The sequence below is a fragment of the Bos mutus genome, chromosome 17 (genome assembly GCF_027580195.1).
Source record: "Bos mutus isolate GX-2022 chromosome 17, NWIPB_WYAK_1.1, whole genome shotgun sequence".
In the NCBI taxonomy this organism is placed as follows: Eukaryota; Metazoa; Chordata; class Mammalia; order Artiodactyla; family Bovidae; genus Bos; species Bos mutus.
The window spans coordinates 35683886-35704293 of record NC_091633.1 but is presented as its reverse complement, the minus strand read 5'-3'; the positions used below and the strand labels follow the sequence as shown (position 1 = coordinate 35704293).

General features: G+C 36.3%; 1 protein-coding gene across 3 annotated transcripts in view; it reads left to right on the top strand.

Moving 5' to 3' along the window:
* Nucleotides 1-20408, top strand: part of FSTL5 (follistatin like 5) — an 875401-nt gene that overhangs the window by 550026 nt on the left and 304967 nt on the right. For all 3 annotated transcript variants that reach the window (XM_070385610.1, XM_070385609.1, XM_070385608.1), the window contains exon 6: nucleotides 17000-17166. In XM_070385610.1, the coding sequence (XP_070241711.1) occupies nucleotides 17000-17166 (167 nt within the window). The remainder of the gene's footprint in view (nucleotides 1-16999; nucleotides 17167-20408) is intronic.

The following is a 20408-nucleotide window of genomic DNA, read 5'->3' as shown; positions in this document are numbered from 1 at the left end:
TATTTTCTTGGGCTAAGAACCACTGCAGATGGTGACTGCAGCCATGAAATTAAAACACGCTTGCTCCTTGGAAGAAAAGTTATGACCAACCTAGACAGCGTATTAAAAAACAGAGACATTACTTTGCCAACAAAGGTCCATCTAGTCAAAGCTATGTTTTTTCCAGTAGTCGTGTATGGATGTGAGAGTTGGATTATAAAGAAAGCTGAACACCAAAGAAATGATGTTTTTAAACTGTGGTGTTGGAGAAGACTGTAGGGTCCCTTGGACTGCAAGGAAATCCAACCAGTCCATCCTAAAGGAAATCAGTCCTGAATATTCATTGGAAGGACTGATGCTGAAGCTAAAACTCCAATGATTTGAAGAACTTACTCATTAGAAAAGACCCTGATGCTGGGAAAGATCAAAAGCAGGAAGAGAAGTTGACGACAGAAGATGAGATGGTTGGATGCCATCACTGACTCAATGGACATGAGTTTGAGTAAACTCTGGGAGTTGGTAATGGACGGGGAGGCCTGGCGTGCTACAGTCCATGGGGTCACAAAGTGTCAGAAATGACTGAGCAACTGAACTCAACTGAACTGACTGAATAAAAGAAAACCAGATATATCAATTTAAGGTATTCAGTGCTTTTCTCTGTATGGGAAGATACAAGAGTCTGGGCTCGTTGAAATCATTCCTTTGATATGCACCTCAGCTCTCTGGGGCCAGTATTCTGTGTTTTCATCCTGCGTTTCCTCAGGTGCACCCTTGGTGATGGCTACAGCGGCTCACTGCTAGGTGGTCTTGGCAGTGGGTAGCCTGTTTGTCTCCATTTTGAGCTTTCTCAGGGCTTTACTGTCAGGGCAGCCCGGATGTAATGGCTTCATGGCTGCAACATTCTTTGTTTACTGATATGACAGGCAATATTTCAGTTCTCATTATTGGTCTGACCTAGAGAATGAGCAGAATCCAAGGGATGACACTTAAATAACTAAAGCATGTTGAAGGAAAGTAAACTAGCAAAGCAGTGTTTCTGTTTACTAGGTAACTTCCTGTGAAGGGGCAGTGTAAATATTTTAGACTTTGCATACCATAAGTTTTCTATAGCAACTGCTCAACTCTGCCTATATAGCTAAAATCAGCCGTAGACAATAATAGCATAGACAGTAATGAATAGATATGATTGTGATCTAATGCAACTTTATAAAAGCAGGTGGTGGGTCAGATTTGGTCTATGTGTGTAGTTGCTAAGCCCACAAATAATGGGAACATTTGCTGATATGAAGATGGCTCTAATAATAAATTCTTTCATAGCCTATCTGAGTTAATGCTCTAGTTGCAAACACACGGTGATAGCCATGGTGTTAAAAAAAAAAAAAAAAGGACAAGAACTAAGAATTTGCCAATAAACACGAAAGTGACAAGAAAAAGAAAGGGTCTTTAGACATAAATGTCTTTGGAGTTGAAAAGGGCAATTCATTAGCTGATTAGTGCTTGACTGGATTGAGAATAGCCAGCTCCCTTTTTTGTAATTTTCTATTCATCAATCTTGAGACGCTTTTGACCTGTGCATTTCAAGGGAGATTCCCAGGCTCACAGCTGACACTACTTACTAAACCTGATGCTTTCCCAGTTGTAAATGAATAAATTGGTATTTCAGGATAAACAAAAGTATCCTGTGGTTTTGATTAGCTCAGTCAATCCCCGATGGCCTAATTAATTCTGGATGAATTGTTTAAATTTGTTTCTGGATTTGCATAGCTGAAGCCCAGTCTTCTGATGCTGTTGAAGAGCTGCCAAAATGCACAGCCAGTGTTCAATTCCCCATTCTTCACATCCATTTGCTCTAACATCTTAGAGAGACTGTAACTCAGTAAAATTTCATAGTGAAGGCAAATGCTCTGGATCCCATTTTCAGTTTTATCAATAATAGCAGTGCATTATGACTAACAGCAATCTCTCTCACCTGAATTGTTTTAATTAGGCAAACAATACTAAAGTCTTTTTTCAGTGGGAAATGTTTAAGTTCTCTTTCACTGTGTGGAATGAATACTTTATTCATTTAGCTCTGTATGCCTGACTGTATCTTTAAAAATGGTGAATTTTTTTCAATTTATTAAAGACAGAGCAAATAATGTGTTGTTTGATTGACTCTTGCATTAACATCCTAGGGTTTCCCAGAGATAAACTGAAGGAATGAACACAGGTTAACTTTCTTTCCTTATATCTGGACTAGCTTTTAACAGGCCACTGAGCACACAGTTAACATACAGGAAATGGGTATTGATTAGGTGATTGCTTTACCTTGACTGACGGATGAGTGTTCACAGCAAACTCCTCATGTAGGATTGTACAAGAAGTACTTCTATGCAATTTCTCATCCCAGATTACTACACTGAATTCCATCTATAAATTATCATATACTTTATATAAATTACTACAGCTAGCAAGATGATTCAGTATTTTATGCATTTAGGCCTTTAGATCATAATATAACATTTTCTCAAATCATGTATGATGTTTATACCAATAAATTGTACAAGGAAAAAGATACTTGATTACTTCAACATTTCACTGATATTTTTCACAACTTTTTAGAAATAGAAAAATGATTATCATTATGTTCCAAGCCTTTTTTTAAACTTTTTCTTTTATCTTGGAGTAGTTAACAATGTTGTGGTAGTTTCAGTTGTACAACAATGTGATTCAGTTATACATGTGCATGTGTGCCTGCTAAGTCACTTAATTCATGTCTGACTCCTTACAACCACATGGACTGTAGACTGCCAGGCTGCTCTGCCCATTTTCCAGGCAAGAATACTGGAGTGGTTTGCTATTCCTTCCCAACCCAAGGATCAAACCCGCGTCTCTTACGTCTCCTGTATTGGTAGGCAAGTTCTTTACCATTAGCACCAATGGCAACCCACTCCAGTACTCTTGCCTGGAAAATCCCATCAACGGAGGAGCTTGGTAGGCTGCAGTCCATGAGGTCGCTAAGAGTCGGACAGGACTGAGTGACTTCATTTTCACTTTTCACTTTCATGCATTGGAGAAGGAAATGGCAACCCACTCCAGTGTTCTTGCCTGGAGAATCCCAGGGACGGGGGAGCCCTGTGGGCTGCCGTCTATGGGATCTCACAGAGTTGGACACGACTGACACAACTTAGCAGCAGCACCACCACCACCACCTGGGAAGCTGTGTACATGCGTGTATTATTTTTTAAATTATTTTCCCATTTGCTGCTGCTGCTGCTGCTAAGTTGCTTCAGTCATGTCCGACTCTGTGCGACCCCATAGACAGCAGCCCACCATGCTCCCCCGTCCCTGGGATTCTCCAGGCAAGAACGCTGGAGTGGGTTGCCATTTCCTTCTCCAATGCATGAAAGTGAAAAGTGAAAGTGAAGTCCCTCAGTTGTGTCCGACTCTTTACGACCCCATGACTGCAGCCTACCAGTCTCCTCCATCCATGGGATTTTCCAGGCAAGAGTACTGGAGTGGGGTGCCATTGTCTTCTCTAATTTTCCCATTTAGGTCGTTATATAACATTGAGCATAGTTCCATGTGCCATATTGTAGGTCTTTGTTGGCAATCCATTTTAAATATAACAATGTGTACATGTGTGGGGAAAGAGCATATTAGCCAAGATGGCATTATCAGGCTCTCTTGCCCCACTTTTTGTAAATGATTGTGTAACAGCTGAGATCACTTATAGCACCGTGCATGCATACCAAGCAGTACTTGCTTGGTCACAAGCTACTTTGTGCTACAGGGAAATATAAGCTCCACCTAACAAGTGGCAGCGTTACTGCTTCATCATGGCTGTGTCCATTGGGTCAGCCATGAGGAGAGATTGTAGCATGTCAACTGCTACGGCTGCTTCATCAACCAAGAGAGAATACTGTTATGGCTTCTCTGTCAGCTAGGGGAAAGATTGTGTTGTGTTAGGTTATGCTATGGCTGCTGCTACAGCTGTTGCATCAGCCAGGAGAGAATAAACATGTCCACAGTTACTATGGCTCCTAGAGTCTCTTTACAATCTCTTAGCTTGCACCTTGCCTACCCTGGGCTCAGTGAACAGTGTGGACAGGGTGAACAGCAAGACAATTGACGCTGTGAGCAGGATCAGCGAGACAACATGTAAATCTCAAACTCCTGGTAACAATAAATTCATTCTCTAAGCCTGTGAGTCTATGTTTTGCAAATAAGTTCATTTGTATTGACTTTTTTAGATTTCACATGTAAGTGATATCATATGATATTTGTCTTTCTCTGTCTGATTTCACTCAGTATGACTATCTCTAGGCCCATCCATGTGCTGCAAATGGCATCATTTCATTCTTTTTAATGGCTGAGTAGTCCATTATATGTATGTACAACATCTTTTTCTATTCATATGTCAGTGGGGGTTTAGTCTGTTTCCTTGTCTTGGCTATCATAAACAATGCTGCAACAAACATTGGGATACATGTATCCTTTTGACCATATTTTGTTCTCCAGATATATGCCCAAGGGTGGGATTGCAGTCATATGACAACTGCATTTTTTTGTTTTTTTAAGGAATCTTCATACTGCTTTCCAAAGTCACAGCCTCTTTTTTTTAACATACATATATTTAAGTTCAACCACAAGGGCACTTAGTTTGTAGGTGAATGTAAAGCCTGATGGGTCATGAGACATATTTTTTTTCTCTCATGCTTGAATAATATCTATGAAAACTAAACCCATGTGATTTTATATAAGCAATACCTTTCTCAAAGTAATCATAATGTATATTTATAAACTGAGTGAAATGGTGCCTATCTTAACATACAAGCACTTCAATAGCAATTCACTAGTAATAACAACTGCAGCTTATGGAGAATTTACTAAAGGCCAGGTATAGTCATGCTGCTGCTGCTGCTGCTAAGTCGCTTCAGTCATGTCCGACTCTGTGTGACCCCATAGACAGCAGCCCACCAGGCTCCCCCATCCCTGGGATTCTCCAGGCAAGAACAATGGAGTGGGCTGCCATTTCCTTCTCCAATGCATGAAAGTGAAAAGTGAAAATGAAGTCGCTCAGTCATGTCTGACTCTTCATGACCCCATGGACTGCAGCCTACCAGTCTCCTCCGTCCATGGGATTTTCCAGGCAAGAGTACTGGAGTGGGGTGCCATTGCCTTCTGCAGGTGTAGTCATAAGTATTTTAAAACATCATATCTTATCTTCACAATATTTCTAAGAGTTAGGTACCGTCTTTTCATAAAAAAAAAAAAAAAAAAAAGAGAGAGAGAGTTTAAATCACTTGTGAAGAATCTTCTCTATAGTGTGCATTTGAAATCAAACCAGGTAAACCAACAAGCCACATCTCAGATCTGAATCTTGCTGGTAATATAGTTCATGCCTTCATTCCCCGTGCTATGAAGGCTCCTTTGTCAGCATGTATCTTTTTAAGACAACGGCTTTACAGAATATCCAAAGATAGGGTGTTTTCTTTCTTCTACCAATTGTGTTCATGAACCTAAACTCCTCTTTTTGTGTCCTTATTGCATATGGGAAAGTTCCTGTCTGATCGCAAGGTGTCTGGTGAAACTTCAATTATTTAGTTCTTCCTGACTTGCCTGGTGGCTCAGATGGTAAAGCGTCTGCCTACAATGTGGAAGACCTGAGTTCAATCCCTGGGTTGGGAAGATCTCCTGGAGAAAGAAATGGCAACCACTTCAGTGTTCTTGCCCGGAAAAGCCCATGGATGGAGGAACCTAGTAGGCTACAGTCCATGGAGTTGCAAAGAGTCAGACAAGACTGAGCAACTTCACTTTCAATTAGAAAAAAATGTTAGGATCACTAAATATCTACTCATAGATATGAAGATTAAATAAATCAACTACTTAGAACAATGTCTTGGCAAATGTTAGGTAATGAGTAAGTGAAAGTCGCTCAGTCGTGTCCACCTCTTTGCAATTCCATGGGCTATGCAGTCCATGGAGTTCTCTGGGCCAGAATACTGGAGTGGGTAGCCTTTCCAGCTGAGCCACAAGGGAAACCCAAGAATACAGGAGTGCGTAGCCTATCCCTTCTTCAGCACATCTTCCTGACCTAGGAATTGAACCCAGGTCTCCTGCATTGCAGGAAGATTTTTTACCAACTAAGCTATCAGGGAAGCCTTGTTGACAATTATTTCCTTTTATTTTAGTCTTACAAGAAATGACTGTCTTGTTGGGAAACACTAGACTTGGTAGATATAACTTGAAATGTCAGTACTCTGTTATCCCAGACTATATACTTATCATGATAAAATTATCCAGTTGTATGCACTCCAATTTTTCCAAACCATAAAGTTGAAATTAACTTGACTACTTTGGGTGTCTAACCAAATTCTCTGTTGGATACAATTTTTGTTATATCAGGTTTCAATCAAAGACTATTCTTCATAAAGAATTATTTTTTCAAGCCATTAGTGTCATAAATATCATTGAATGAATGGTCTTATTCTTCAGTTTAAAATTCAACTATATATAATTTATTTGAAAGAAAGAAATTAAATAAAATGGAACAGAAAAGTTGAATGGTAATTGTATTATATTTGTAAGACCACAAAAGGAATATCAAAATCATGAATAAATAAAAAGGAAAATGAGACTGCCTATTGTGAACATGTAAAACTGCCTGAATATTGTCAAAATACAGTCCTGTCTATAATAATATATTTTCCTTATGACTAGTTATAAAGTGAATAAGAATGAAATTCTACTTTTGAACACAAACATTTTTGCTTCATTGTTTTATAGAAAAATCTTTTATGGAAAAGTCTTTTTAAAAATATTTTCCCATAGCTTTTAAATCCCACCAATGACACAGAAAAAAAATGACCTTTGGCTTTAACTACAAAATACTTTTATTTATGTTTGTGATTATAAGTCCTTCTTCTTTCTTTCAGAACTTATGGAGGAAATAATTCTATTCTCACTAAAGTCTCAGAAGTTTCTTCACTAGTGGCTTCTTTTCCTGAGGATAAACTTGGGATTTCTTTTTCCTATTCCTTATCAGATTCATTTTTCCACATTCAGACCTCTCCACTTTTTTCCTCTGTTCAGTATATTAAAGATACCTTGAGTACATATCTATTGCTTCCTCTGCATTGTCTTTATAACACTTGAATATTCTGCCGTCTTTGTGTCATACTATAGGCTTCCACAAGGCATATAGATAGCTGAGTCCTTGGAAACATGAGCTGGCAGGGAAAGTTTCTCTAGCTGAGCTTCATCTACCAATGCAGAAAGAAAGTTTTATGTGAAATTATTCTTCAAGTTACGTAACAATTCATGTTTCTTCAAATTCTTCTTGACATTAGACTTAGTGATCCATACCAATCTGAAAGATTTGGCTTAAATTTGTATCTCACTGATTATTTGTATATTTTGAACACTTTTTAAGATTTTTCTTAGCCATGGATTAACTCATTCATAAAGCTTTTCTTTGAGTCTCTTGTAGGTAGTTCTTTGGAGCTTTTTCTTATCAATTTTCAGAATCTATTAATCCTATGTATAATAACTTTGCTAGCTTTGTACATGGAAAGTATCTTTTCCTGCTTTGTGGCTTGCATTTTTGGTCCATTAATAGTGTCTTTAGAAACCTTTGTGAGGGTCAGGAAGCAACAGTTAGAATTGGACATGGAACAACAGACTGGTTCCAAATAGGGAAAGGAGTATGTTAAGGCTATATATGGTCACCCTGCTTATTTAACTTATATGCAGAGTACATCAGGAGAAATGCTGGGCTGGATGAAGTACAAGCTGGAATCAAGATTGCCAGGAGAAATATCAATAACCTCAGATATGCAGATGACACCCTCCTTATGTCAGAAAGAGAAGAAGAACTAAAGAGCCTCTTGATGAAAGTGAAAGAGGAGAGTGAAAAAGTTGGCTTAAAACTCAACATTCAGAAAACTAAGATCATGGCATCTGGTCTCATCATTTTATGGCAAATAGTTGGGGAAACAGTGAAAAAAGTGACAGACAGACTTTATTTTCTTGGGCTCCAAACTCACTGTAGACAGTGACTGGAGTCAGGAAATTAAAAGACGCTTGCTCCTTGGAGGACTTCCCTGGTGGCTCAGATGGTAAAGTGTCTGTCTACAATGTTGGAGACCCGGGTTCGATCCCTGTGTCAGGAAGATCCCCTGGAGAAGGAAATGGCAATCCACTCCAGTACTATTGCCTGGAAAATCCCATGGACAGAGGAGCTCCATGGAAGAAAACCTATGACCAAACTGGAAAGCATATTAAATAGCAGAGACATTACTTTGCCAACAAAGGTCCATCTAGTCAAGGCTAAGGTTTTTCCAGTAGTCATGTACGGATGTGAATGTTGGACTATAAAGAAAGCTGAGCACCAAAGAATTGATGCTTTTGAACTATGGTGTTGGAGAATACTCTTGAGCATCCCTTGGACAGCAAAGAGATCCAACTAGTCTATCCTAAAGGAAATCAGTCCTGAATATTCATTGGAAGGACTGAAGCTGAAATGCCAATTCTTGGCCACCTGATGCAAAGAACTGACTCATTAGAAAAGACCCTGATTCTGGGAATGTTTGAAGGCAGAAGGAGAAGGGGATGACAGAGGATGAGATTGTCAGATGGCATCACCGACTCAATGGACATGAGTTTGAGTCAACTCCAGGAGTTGGTGATGGACAGGGAGGCCTGGAGTGCTGCAGTCCATGGGGTCGCAAAGAGTCAGACGTGACTGAACTGAACTGAACTGAATAGAATCTTTTGAAAAGCAAATGATCTAAACAATAATGTATCAAACATATAAATCATTTCTGTAAAGGTAACTTTTTGTTCCTTGTTTAAAAATAGTTCTCTACCATAAGATTTTGAAGATATTTTATTTCCATTATATATTATTATAAATATATTTATTGTTATTATAAATGTGTATAATTATATTATCATGCACTTTTGAGTTATCAAAGTTTTAAAATTGTATACATATTTAAGCACCTTCTTTTCTCTCTTTTCCTCTTTGTGTCTTTAACCTTCCATCTAAAATCATTTTCCTTTGCCTAAAGAAATGCCTTCAGAATTAACCTTAAGACAAGTTATTAAACATGTATTTTCTTACTATTTTTTGAAAGCATATTTATTTTAATTTGTATGTGTGTGTATAAAATTCTAAGATTGATTTTACTTTGTTTCATCACTTATAAAATATAATCCTAGTAGCCTCTTGTTCCTATTTGCACTCATGATATCAGTTACCTAACTCTCCTTACTGCAAAGTCAATCTGTATTTTTTCATCTACTTAATTTTTAGATTTGTCATTTATTTTCTTCAATTGCACTACTGTCTATGTGTGGATTATTCTAGTGTTACATTTGCTTTGCTTGACATTTGATGATCGTAAACCTACAGATTAGATTCTCGATATTTAGAGAAATCTCTTAGCTACTATTTCTTCAAATACTGCTTCTACCCAATTACCTTTGTTTCTTCCTTCTGGGTTTCACATAAACCTGTTTTGTGTATATCTCAAATTTTGATTTTCTGCTTTTAATTCTGTAATATTTCTTTTAGGCTCTTTCTCAGTTTATGACATATTTTTTTATTACGGGTATAATCTGTTCTTAATGACATCAATTTAAGTCTTAATTTCAGGTTTTTTTTTCTGGGGTTGGCCAAAAACTTCATTTTGTTTTTCCATAAGCTGGCTCTAGTAGCACTTTGTCTTTTTAACTTCATTCAAAGCAATTTTGTTTGATTGTATTGTGACAATTATCATATCAATGTACATTCAGTTCAGTTCAGTCACTCAGTTGTGTCTGACTCTTTGCGACCCCATGGACTGTAGCACACCAAGCCTCCCTGTCCATAGCTAACTCCTGAATTTACTCAAACTCATATCCATTGAGTCGGTGATGCCATCCAAACATCTCATCTTCTGTCGTCCCCTCTCCTCCCACCTTCAATATTTCCCATTATCAGGGTCTTTTCTAATGAGTCAGTTCTTCACATCAGGTGGACAAAGTATTGGAGGTTCAGCTTCAGTATCAGTACTTTAAATGAATATTCAGGACTGATTTCCTTTAGAATTGACTGGCTGGATCTCCTTGCAGTCCAAGGGACTCTTAAGAGTCTTCTCCAACACCACAGTTCAAAAACATCATTTCTTCGTTGCTCAGCTTTCTTTATAATCCAACTCTCACATCCATACATGACTACTAGAAAAACCATAGCTTTGACTAGATGGACATTTGCTGCAATGTAATGTCTCTGCTTTTTAATATGCTGTCTAGTTTGGTCATAATTTTTCTCCCAAGGAACAAGCGTCTTTTAATTTCATGGCTGCAGTCACCATCTGCAGTGATTCTGGAGCCCCAAAAAATAAAGTCTGTAACTGTACTTTAAAGTTTATCAAAACTGGTAGATTTTTGTGTAGCCATTTTAATATTGAAGATGAAAGAAATAAATCCAACATTGTCGGCATATTATGCTTTATTATTTCAAGAAAGGTAAAAATGCAATTGAAATGCTAAAAGGAAAATTATGCAGTGTATGAGAAGGTGCTGTTACTGATCGGATATGTCAAAAGTGGCTTCAGAAGTTTCATGCTGGAGATTTATCCCTGGAGGATGCTCCATGGTTGGGTAGGTCAGAGGAAGTTTATAGTGATCAGATAAAGACATTAATTGAGAACAAACAGTATACCATGTGGGAAATAGCCAACATACTCAAAATATCCACATCACGTGCTGAAAATAATATGTACCAGCTTGGTTATGTTTATCATTTTGATGTTTAGTTTCCAAATATGTTCAGCAAAACAGCCTTCTTGTCCATATTTCTGCAGGTCATTCTCTACTTAAAAGTAATGAAAACATCCTGTCTTTTAAACAAACTGTAATGGGTGATGAAAAGTGGATACTGTACCATAAAGTGGAATGGAAGTGATCATGGGGCAAGCAAAATTAACCACCAACAACCACACCAAAGGCCAGCTTCACTCAAATAAACCGATGCTGTGTATATGGTGGGATTGAAACGGAGTCCTCTATTATAATCTCCTTCTGAAAAATCAAGTGATTAGTTCCAACAAGTACTTTTCTCAGTTAGACCAACTAAAAACAGCACTTGATGAAAAATATAGTCAACAGAAAACATAATCTTCCATCAGGATAATGCAAGACTGCATATTTTTTTGTTGACCAGGCAAAAACTGTTACAGCTCCCCTGGAAGTTCTGATTCATCCACCATATTCACAAGACTTTGAACCTTTAGATTTCCATTTATTTTGGTCTTTACAAAATTCTCTCAGAAAAAAGGAATTCAGTTCTCTGGAATTCAATTCCTTTGTCACCAATGCAATATTTTCTACTTATATAATTTATATTTGGCTCTTTAATCAACTTATAATGTTTGTAGATTATATATTTAAGTTATTTTTTAGAATTTCTAAGCTGATTTTGCTTTCATAAACCTAAATTTTACAAACTTGATGTGTTTGTTACTGTTGTTATTTTATTTATCCTTATTCTCATAACTTGTTGTTCAGTTACTAAGTCATGTCTGACTCTTCGTGACCCCACTAACTGCAGCATGCCAGGCTTCCCTGTTCTTCACTATCTTCCAGAGTTTGCTCTGACTCATGTCCATTGAGTCAGTGATGCCATCCAACCATTTCATCCTCGGTCATCCCCTTCTCCTCTTTCCCAACATCAGGGTCTTTCCAATGAGTCAGATCTTCACTTCAGGTGGCTGAAGTACTGGAGTTTCAGCTTCAGCATCAGTCCTTCCAATGAATATTTAGGATTGATTTCCTTTACGATTGACTGGTTTGATCTTGCTGTTCATTTTCATAATTATTCTCATAATGCTGTAGTCTTTTTTGTGTGTGTGCCATATGATCCTTCATGGTTTACTGGATATTTTATTTAAAATTTTTACAATAATAGATAAACTAGAATGATGTTATCTTAATATGGAGAGGAAGACTGTTTTATGAAACACCTAGACAAAAGTAGTCTGCAATTCACACATTCACTGTAGAGTGAGACACTTAAACTCTTGTCACAGAAGCAGATGTTACCTATCCCATCTATTCCATGCCTCTCGCTATGAGAAGCCACATAGGGCATTTAGGCTGCTCTGTCACCTTCTTATGGTAGAAAAATTCCCAAAGCAATGTGACACCATTCAGGACATAGGCTGGGAAATTTCTCAATGTCTTATTTCTTTCCTAGTTAAGAATGAGAAAAAAAGTTATCTCTCACATATATTCTTTAAAATGTATTATGTGTGTTTAATTCACGGAGAAGGCAATGGCACCCCACTCCAGTACTCTTGCCTGGAGAATCCCATGGACAGAGGAGCCTGCTAGACTGCAGTCCATGGGGTCGCTGAGAGTCGGACACAGCTGAGCGACTTCACTTTCACTTTCCACTTTCATGCATTGGAGAAGGAAATGGCAACCCACTCCAGTGTTCTTGCCTGGAGAATCCCAGGGACGGGGGAGCCTGATGGGCTGCTGTCTATGGGGTCGCACAGAGTTGGACACGACTGAAGCGACTTAGCAGCAGCAGAAGTGTTTAATTCAGGGTTATTTATTTGTTGCTGTTTTATTTCTTTAGTGGAAGAGTTTGTCCAAATTGTCTAATACATTGCTATTGAAGAAGTTTCTAATTCTTTTCTTAAATTCATTTTGTTTTGTTTTTAATAATACAGATTGTGATATAAGTATATAATAGCTTATAGATAATCACTTAGCATAAACTCAACATTTTTTCATAATAAGTTAATGCATATATTGACATGTCTAACTTAGATCAGACTTAACATTTATTTGGAAATCACTTATTTCTTAATAGACAATGCCACAATAATTTCCCAGTTAAATAGCTTGTCATTGACTATGGTTTTCTTACTACGAAAATAATTAATTCATTCCTTCTATACTTCTTAAATGTCTTTTATTGTTTTTTTTTTTTTACATTATTATCTGCTTTTAATTAATAATTCCTATTAGTGGAAGAGAGAAGGGAAAATACATGTTATTTGAAAATATCACTGATAAAATATCTTCTAGGTATCATTCCTACAGTAGAAATTATAAGCATGATCAGCTCAACAAATTATGAGACTAATATTTAAATCAATTAAGATATTCAACATAAGTATATCCTTAGGAACTTGAAAAGATGTAGGTGTTAAGAAGAACAGAATTCTGTTTATGATAAATTATGATACACAGAATCAATTTTCAGTTACTAAAATGATCTTCTTTTATAAACTGGTGTTTCACAAATATTCAAAATATTTCCTTCCATTTCTGTACTACTTGAAATTTACATAATATTTTTACCATAGTTCTTATTGCTATTCCTATCGACTAGTTGTTATTGGAATAAAGTGGTTAAAGTTGTATTCAACTACTCTTGTCTGTCCAACTTCAGGTTCTGCTAGAGGAGAATTCAACTTTTCATTCCTTCAAAAACAAACAGTCTATACTCCTCTAAGTCAAATTGTGAAAGTATAAAAAGAGATACACAGAAAAACTATTTTATTGCCTCTTAGCCTTTCCAAGTAAGAAAACAAAAGAAGCTGATCTGGAAATGGCATCAATAGTCTTCATAATATGCGATCAAAGGAAACACCACAACTAGACTCTGGTTTCTTCTTTGAATGCTTCAGACAGCTTCCAATAAGGGGCCAAGCTCATAGGTCAAGAAAAAGTACTGACGTGATTCAAAAAGCTCAGTAATATCTATTATATCTAACCTATGTACTTTTACCTTTGGTCAGGACACTAAATGACTTGTTGTCATGTGATGCCTGATTTTAAACAAGACCTTCCAATGTGCATCATTGGAGCTAAAGAGATAGAGCACTAAAATGAAAGATGCTGCACAGCACAGAGCAGTTGCTCGCCTGTACATAACTAGCAGAAGATATTTGTGGACAGAATGCAAAAAAAATGTTATCATTGATGTATATCTACAAAGTTGTATATTAATTGTAACTGATATAGAATTAAATTTTCAACATTTTTTCTTTGAAATTCTTATTTCTAAACTAACAACTGTGATCAGTAACATACACACAAACACTCAGATACAATCAATCTCACCTCTTTAAACTGACTCACATAATTAGTTTTGTAACTATTGTTTCAGGTTGTGAATGTATTTCTAGGTATAAGCATTATTTCTCTATGAAATATATGAATGTGACATATTTTATAAACCTTTTACTTACCATGAAAGCATGTTGAAAGACCTTAGAATATAAGAATAACAATATTTAACATTTGTGATTTTTTGAGACTAAATCTTAGTCTGGTAATAACTAAGAGAAAGATGATTAATGATGAACATGTAAATTTTGTAAATAAAATAAATCTTACAGCTGAATTTTCTTAAGGAAAGCACTACTTGATTTTGAAGAATAACTTGTAAACATAATTATATTTGTGCATGTAGCTCTATATAATTATTAAGGAAAAGGTGAAATGTGTAGCATGAAACCTGTAGGGAAAAAGGTCTAAAGTTTTTTTAATATACATATTAGTTAATAGCACATATTACTGAAATAATTTTAAAAATCATTTAAAAACATAATCTCCAAATTAACATAAAAGCTTTTGCTGTGCATGTTAATATTCCCTGGGTGAATAGTAATTCTTAATTCTAATTAGGCAAGCTCTCAAAAAATTACATTTTAAAAGAATGTCCTACATAATGTTATGCCAAATTCAGCATTTATTTTAAAATATTCATGTTATCTAATTAGCATTGTAATATATAACTACAAAAAGCACAACTATTTGACTGGCCTAAGACCTAATACCAGATGCAAAACTTTAGTGAAGGTATTTCAAGGTGACTCAGTACCAACTCTATTATTAAATGTCAGAATAGCCAATGTTAACATGCTGTTTTCAGAATCAGATGTCTCATTATCTTGTACATGATTTTATGAGAAACAAGAAACTGAAATTCAGGAATGCTAATGAAAATTATTAATAATTCTTATGTGGTACCCTACATTATGTTATTACTTTTATAGTTTTCTGTCTTCCCTTTAAGTTTGGAATATAAATAAAAAGACATAAAGATATCCTATCTGCAAATATCGAAAATGTCATGTGTCTAATTAGTGAAATATATTTTCTTTTAGAGATTTTATATAATTATATATCTATAGAGAAGTACAACAGAGTGAATATTAGAGAAAAGATAATTGAACATATTCCCTGTGGTCTTATTACTCAGTGAACATTGAAATAAAATGTGAATATGGATAAATGTCATTAAGGAACATTAAATTGTCAGTACAAATGACTGGCCAAGACACTTGTTCCTCATTGCTTTCATTTCATTCAGTGATGTAATGAACAAAAGAATAAATTCGATTGAGTCTCTTCTGATAGGGTTTTTCAATTTCAAAAGATTGCCTACCCCATTCTTTTACAACACAAAATAATGAGGGCTTAAATAACTATGACTTTCAGGTTTAAAGACAAGATCTTATATAACAGCACTTAACAAGTGCATGTAGGGGACAATATGTTAAATACTGGCCTTCTGAGACAAAGATATGTGCTATTTTTGATGTTACAATTTTTAATAGTACCAAACATTCAAAGAACTGTTTGTTGAATACGCTCTGTGTGCTAAGTCACTTCTGTCCTGTCTGACTCTCTGTGACCCCATGGACTGTAGCCCTCAAGGCTTCTCTGTCCATGGGATTCTCCAGGCAAGGTACTGGAATGGGTTGCCATTTCCTCCTCCAGGGAATCTTCCTGACCCAGAGATAAAACCCACATCTCTTGTGTCTCCTGCATTGGCAGTCAGGCTCTTTCTATAAAAGTCATTTGATTACCATTTACCTTCCTCCTTAAGAGGTAGACAGGATTCAGAGAGAAAGAAAAAGTTCAAGTGGTGAAAAGGAAGGGAAGAGACAGCACTGACTGTACCTGATAATATTGATTGCAAATTAAAAGCCACCACTTTTGACAGTCAACTCCCCCATCATAAAAAAATATCATCAACAGCAACAAAGGAAAAAAAAGACAATTATAGTCTCTCCACTTCCACAGAAATTTCAGTGAGAATAGTGATTTTGCTCTTTCTTTCCTGAAAGAGACTGAGCAAAATCAAAATCCATGACTCCATCATAGCATAGAAATGATAGTGTGCCGGTGAATGTCATTTGAAAACTAAAGGGCAATTGTTATATGGATAAAGACAGGTGGGATTATCCCAGGCATTTCTCCTGATAATAGGTGATGCTGGGAATGACACAATTCATTCCCAACATTGGTAAGAATTGTCTGGAATCAGGACAGGAAAGCAGATCCAGATTCAAATTATATATCCTGCTATAGCATTATAATTAGAAATATGTTCTATGGTTATTTAAAATATATGTAAATTTGATGAATAAGGAAATGGCTTTACTGTACTCACACTGTGTGATAGAGGCAGCTGACAGAATTTTAGGAAATTGTTGTTTGGTTGGTGAACTTCAGTTTTCCCTCCTTCAACTTCCCAAATAAATCTTACTCCTTTAGAGTCAATTTATGTTTCCCAGCATAATGATGCATTTTATCCATTCAGCTATGCTAGTGTTCTCTGAAGCCAGCCAGCAATGATCTCACCTCACCCACAATATAAATCTATCAGTGAATAAACAACATCATTTTTATTTCAATGCCGGTGACACACTACATGTCGATTTGGCAGTTAAATAATTTATCTCTCTTCTGGGTGCAATCTGCCAGGCTTATTATAACTCTACTCCTGATATTCATTTCATGTTTAATAGTTCTGTGCCTCATGAGGATGCCTGTCAATCAATGAAACTGAAATGTCATTCTGACCTTTTATTGGAAACAATTTACTCTTTTTCTCATTTCATCACAAGCTTTTCTCCATTTTATACAATTTAAAAGCTTTAATTAGTTGTATTCAGAAACTTTACACTAATTAACTTTACAAAACTACATGCTCCTCAACATACCTGACACTTTATCTTTTCAGAGGTTATCCAGTTGAGTCTGCCTGAAGATCAGAAACTAAGCGTCACAGCAGCAACGGTGGGGCAGAGTACCGTTCTGAGCTGCGCCATTCAGGGAGCACTGAGACCCCCCATCATTTGGAAGAGGAACAATATTATTCTGAACAACTTAGATTTAGAAGACATCAATGTGAGTACATCAACAGAGGTTGTGTATAATTTGTGTATCTCGTGTGATATAGTCTAGACCTTGTGAAGTCTGAGGAGCTTAATGAAATCAGATATTACAATTGAATAGAATTATTACACTGCCATATCCATTCTACTGTCTGGAAGGCATTTATGGAATATTTAATTGTATCCAAATCACTTGTTTAAGCATGGTAAGCACAGTATATACCACTGTGTTGGTGAAATTGCCTCAACTTAAATCATAAAGTTCTGGGTCTAAGAATTTCTGTAATTACCGACAACTAATCAAATGGTAACCCACTCCAGTACTCTTGCCTGGAAAATCCCATGGATGAAGGAGCCTGGCGAGCTACAGTCCATGGGGTCGCAAAGAGTCGGACATGACTGAGCGACTACACTTGCACTTTTCTTTCAGTCTTTATATACTAGCTATTAGAGTTGCAACAGCATGTAGCTTACGAAGTGTTAAGTGGGTAAAGGCAGTTTTAGCTTCAAATACTTCATAATGTATTAGAACAACACATATTAATAAAATAAATAAATGGCTTATTTCCTGGAATGAAGGAATATATTTCATCACTGTTTATACCTAGAGATTCAGAATCTAAATTCAATAGGGTACAGCCCCAGTTGTCAGACAAACCAAAACAACCACAGGAAATTAATTTCTTCCTTCTATGTTGTCTGTTGAAAATGAGCATGAAGAAGTGACCATCATCTTAGATGATGGAAAGAAGTGAAAATTGTATGTTATGGGATGTCTGCAGAAATAAGTTGAGCCAATCCTTTTCCTTAGTGATGTATTTGTGTATAAATTTTAGTTACTTTTTTACTCTCGCTTAAGAGAGCCATCACCTATCCACTTATTCTTTGCTACTTCATAAAGAATCCCTAAATCATAGGTGCAAAATATTCACTCATATTTGTTACATTTTACTAATATTCTTGTTTAATGTCTTTGAAAGTTTCAAAAGAGAAATGCCTCCAATTTTATAATTTTTTATTTTGATAAAATTTTTCTAACTTTGCTTATATCTGGGAAATTTCCTCATGTTATATGGAGAATAATGTTTAATTCGCAAAGATGCTAAGACATTTTGTGCCATAATCTCAGGACCATTCAAAAATTTTTAAGAGGCATGGCCTTAGACAAAATCATCTCAGGTTTGTGTTATGGGTTATTGGGTTTGCTTTTTTTTTTTTTAACTGAGGTAAAATGGTATATAATATTTTATTTGTTTCAGACATAAACCATAAAGCAATCAATCTTTGAACACATTATAAAGCGATTACCATAATAAGTCTAGTTACCATCCATCATCATATAATTGACCCCCTTCATTCATTTCCCCAACTCTTTTATCCTTTCCAATCTGGTAACTGCCCATCTGTCCTCTGTATATACAAGTTCTGTGCTGTATGTTTGCTTTGTTTTTATATGCCATATATAAGTGAAATTGTCTGATTTATTTCATTTAGCATAATACCCTTTGGTCTGCTATAGAAAATGACATTTACTTCTTTTTATTTGACTGAGTAGTATTTGCTGTGTGTATATTTGTGTGTGTGTGTGTGTGCGAGGAAGAGAGAGAGAAAAAGAGCTCTCCTCAGTTGCATCCAACTCTTTGTGACCCCATGGACCACAGCCCACCAGGCTCCTCTGACCATGGTATTTTCTGGCAAGAATATTGGAGTCGGTTGCCATACTCTCCTCCAGTGTATTGTACTGACTCAGGGATTGAACTCGTGTCCCCTGCTTCTCAGGTGTATTTTTAAACTGCTAAGCCATTGGAGGGAAGCACTCAGCAGGTAAAAAATCTGCCTGCAATGCAGGAGACACAGGAGATATGCATTCAATCCCTGGGTCGGGACGATTGCCTAGTGGAGGAAATGACAACTCACTCAAGTATTCTTGCCTAAAAGATCCCATGGAGAGAGGAGCCTGTAGGGCTACAGTCTATCAAGTCACAAATAACTGAACAGAACTGAGCAACTGAGCACAAACACACAGAAATATATGTGCATCACATCGTTATCCATTCATCCATGGATAGGCAGTAATTTGCTTCCATATATTAATTGTTGTAAATAATGCTGTATTAAACATAGAAACACATGTATCTTTTTGAATTAGTGTGTTCATTTTCTTAGGCTAAGTACACAGAAGTGGAACACCTGGATTATATGGTAGCTTTATTTTTAATTTTATTAGTAATCTCCATACTGTTTTCCATTATGGCTGTACCAACTGACATTTCTACCAACAGTGTACAGTTTCCCTTTTCTCCACATCCTCTCTAGCACTTGTAGTTTTGATAACTGTCATTCTAACAGGTGTGAGGTGATATCTTACTGTGGTTTTGATTTGCATTTCTCTAATAGTGATGTTGAACATCTTTTTATGTGGCTGTTTTCAATCTGAATTTCTTCTTAGGAAAAATATCTATTTGGAGTCTCTACCTATGTTTTTGATTGGATTGTTGGCTGTTTTGCTATTGAGGTATTTGAGGTATTGATATGTTTTGGATATTAACTCCTTACCAAGCAAATATTTTCTCCCATTCAGTAGGTTTTTTTTTTTTTTTTTATCCTTTGCTGTCCAGAAGCATTTTATTTAATGCACTCTACTTGCTTGTTTTTGCTTTGGTTGCCATTGTTTTTTTGGCTAAGAGCCCAAAAGTCCACAAGAAGTGTGATATCAAGGAGCTTTGCTGTTGTTGTTCAGTTACTCAGTTGTGTCTGTGACCCCATGGACTGCAGCATGCCAGGCATCCCTTTCCTTCACTATCTCCAGGAGTTTGCTCAAACACAAGGAGCTTAGCACCTATGTTTCCTTCTAGAAGATTTTATGGTTTCAGGTATCACATACAAGTCTTTAATCCATTTTGTATTTATTTTTATGTATGGTTTAAGATAGTGGTCCAATTTCAATCTTTTGCGTATGGCTGTCCAATCTTCCCAACACAATTTATTTAAGGGACTGTTCTTCCCCATTGCATATTCTTGGCTCCTTTATTATTAATGTTATTATCTGTGAGTTTATTTCTGTGTTCTTTATTCTTTTCCATTGATATATGTATCTGTTTCCATGGAAGACCATATTCTTTTTATTACTATAGGTTTGTAGTATTGTTTGTAATCAGGAAGCATGATGCCTCCAGCTTTGTTTTGCAATTCATTTTGACATATGGCAAAACCAATACAATATTGTAAAGTTAAAAATTAAATTAAATTAAATTA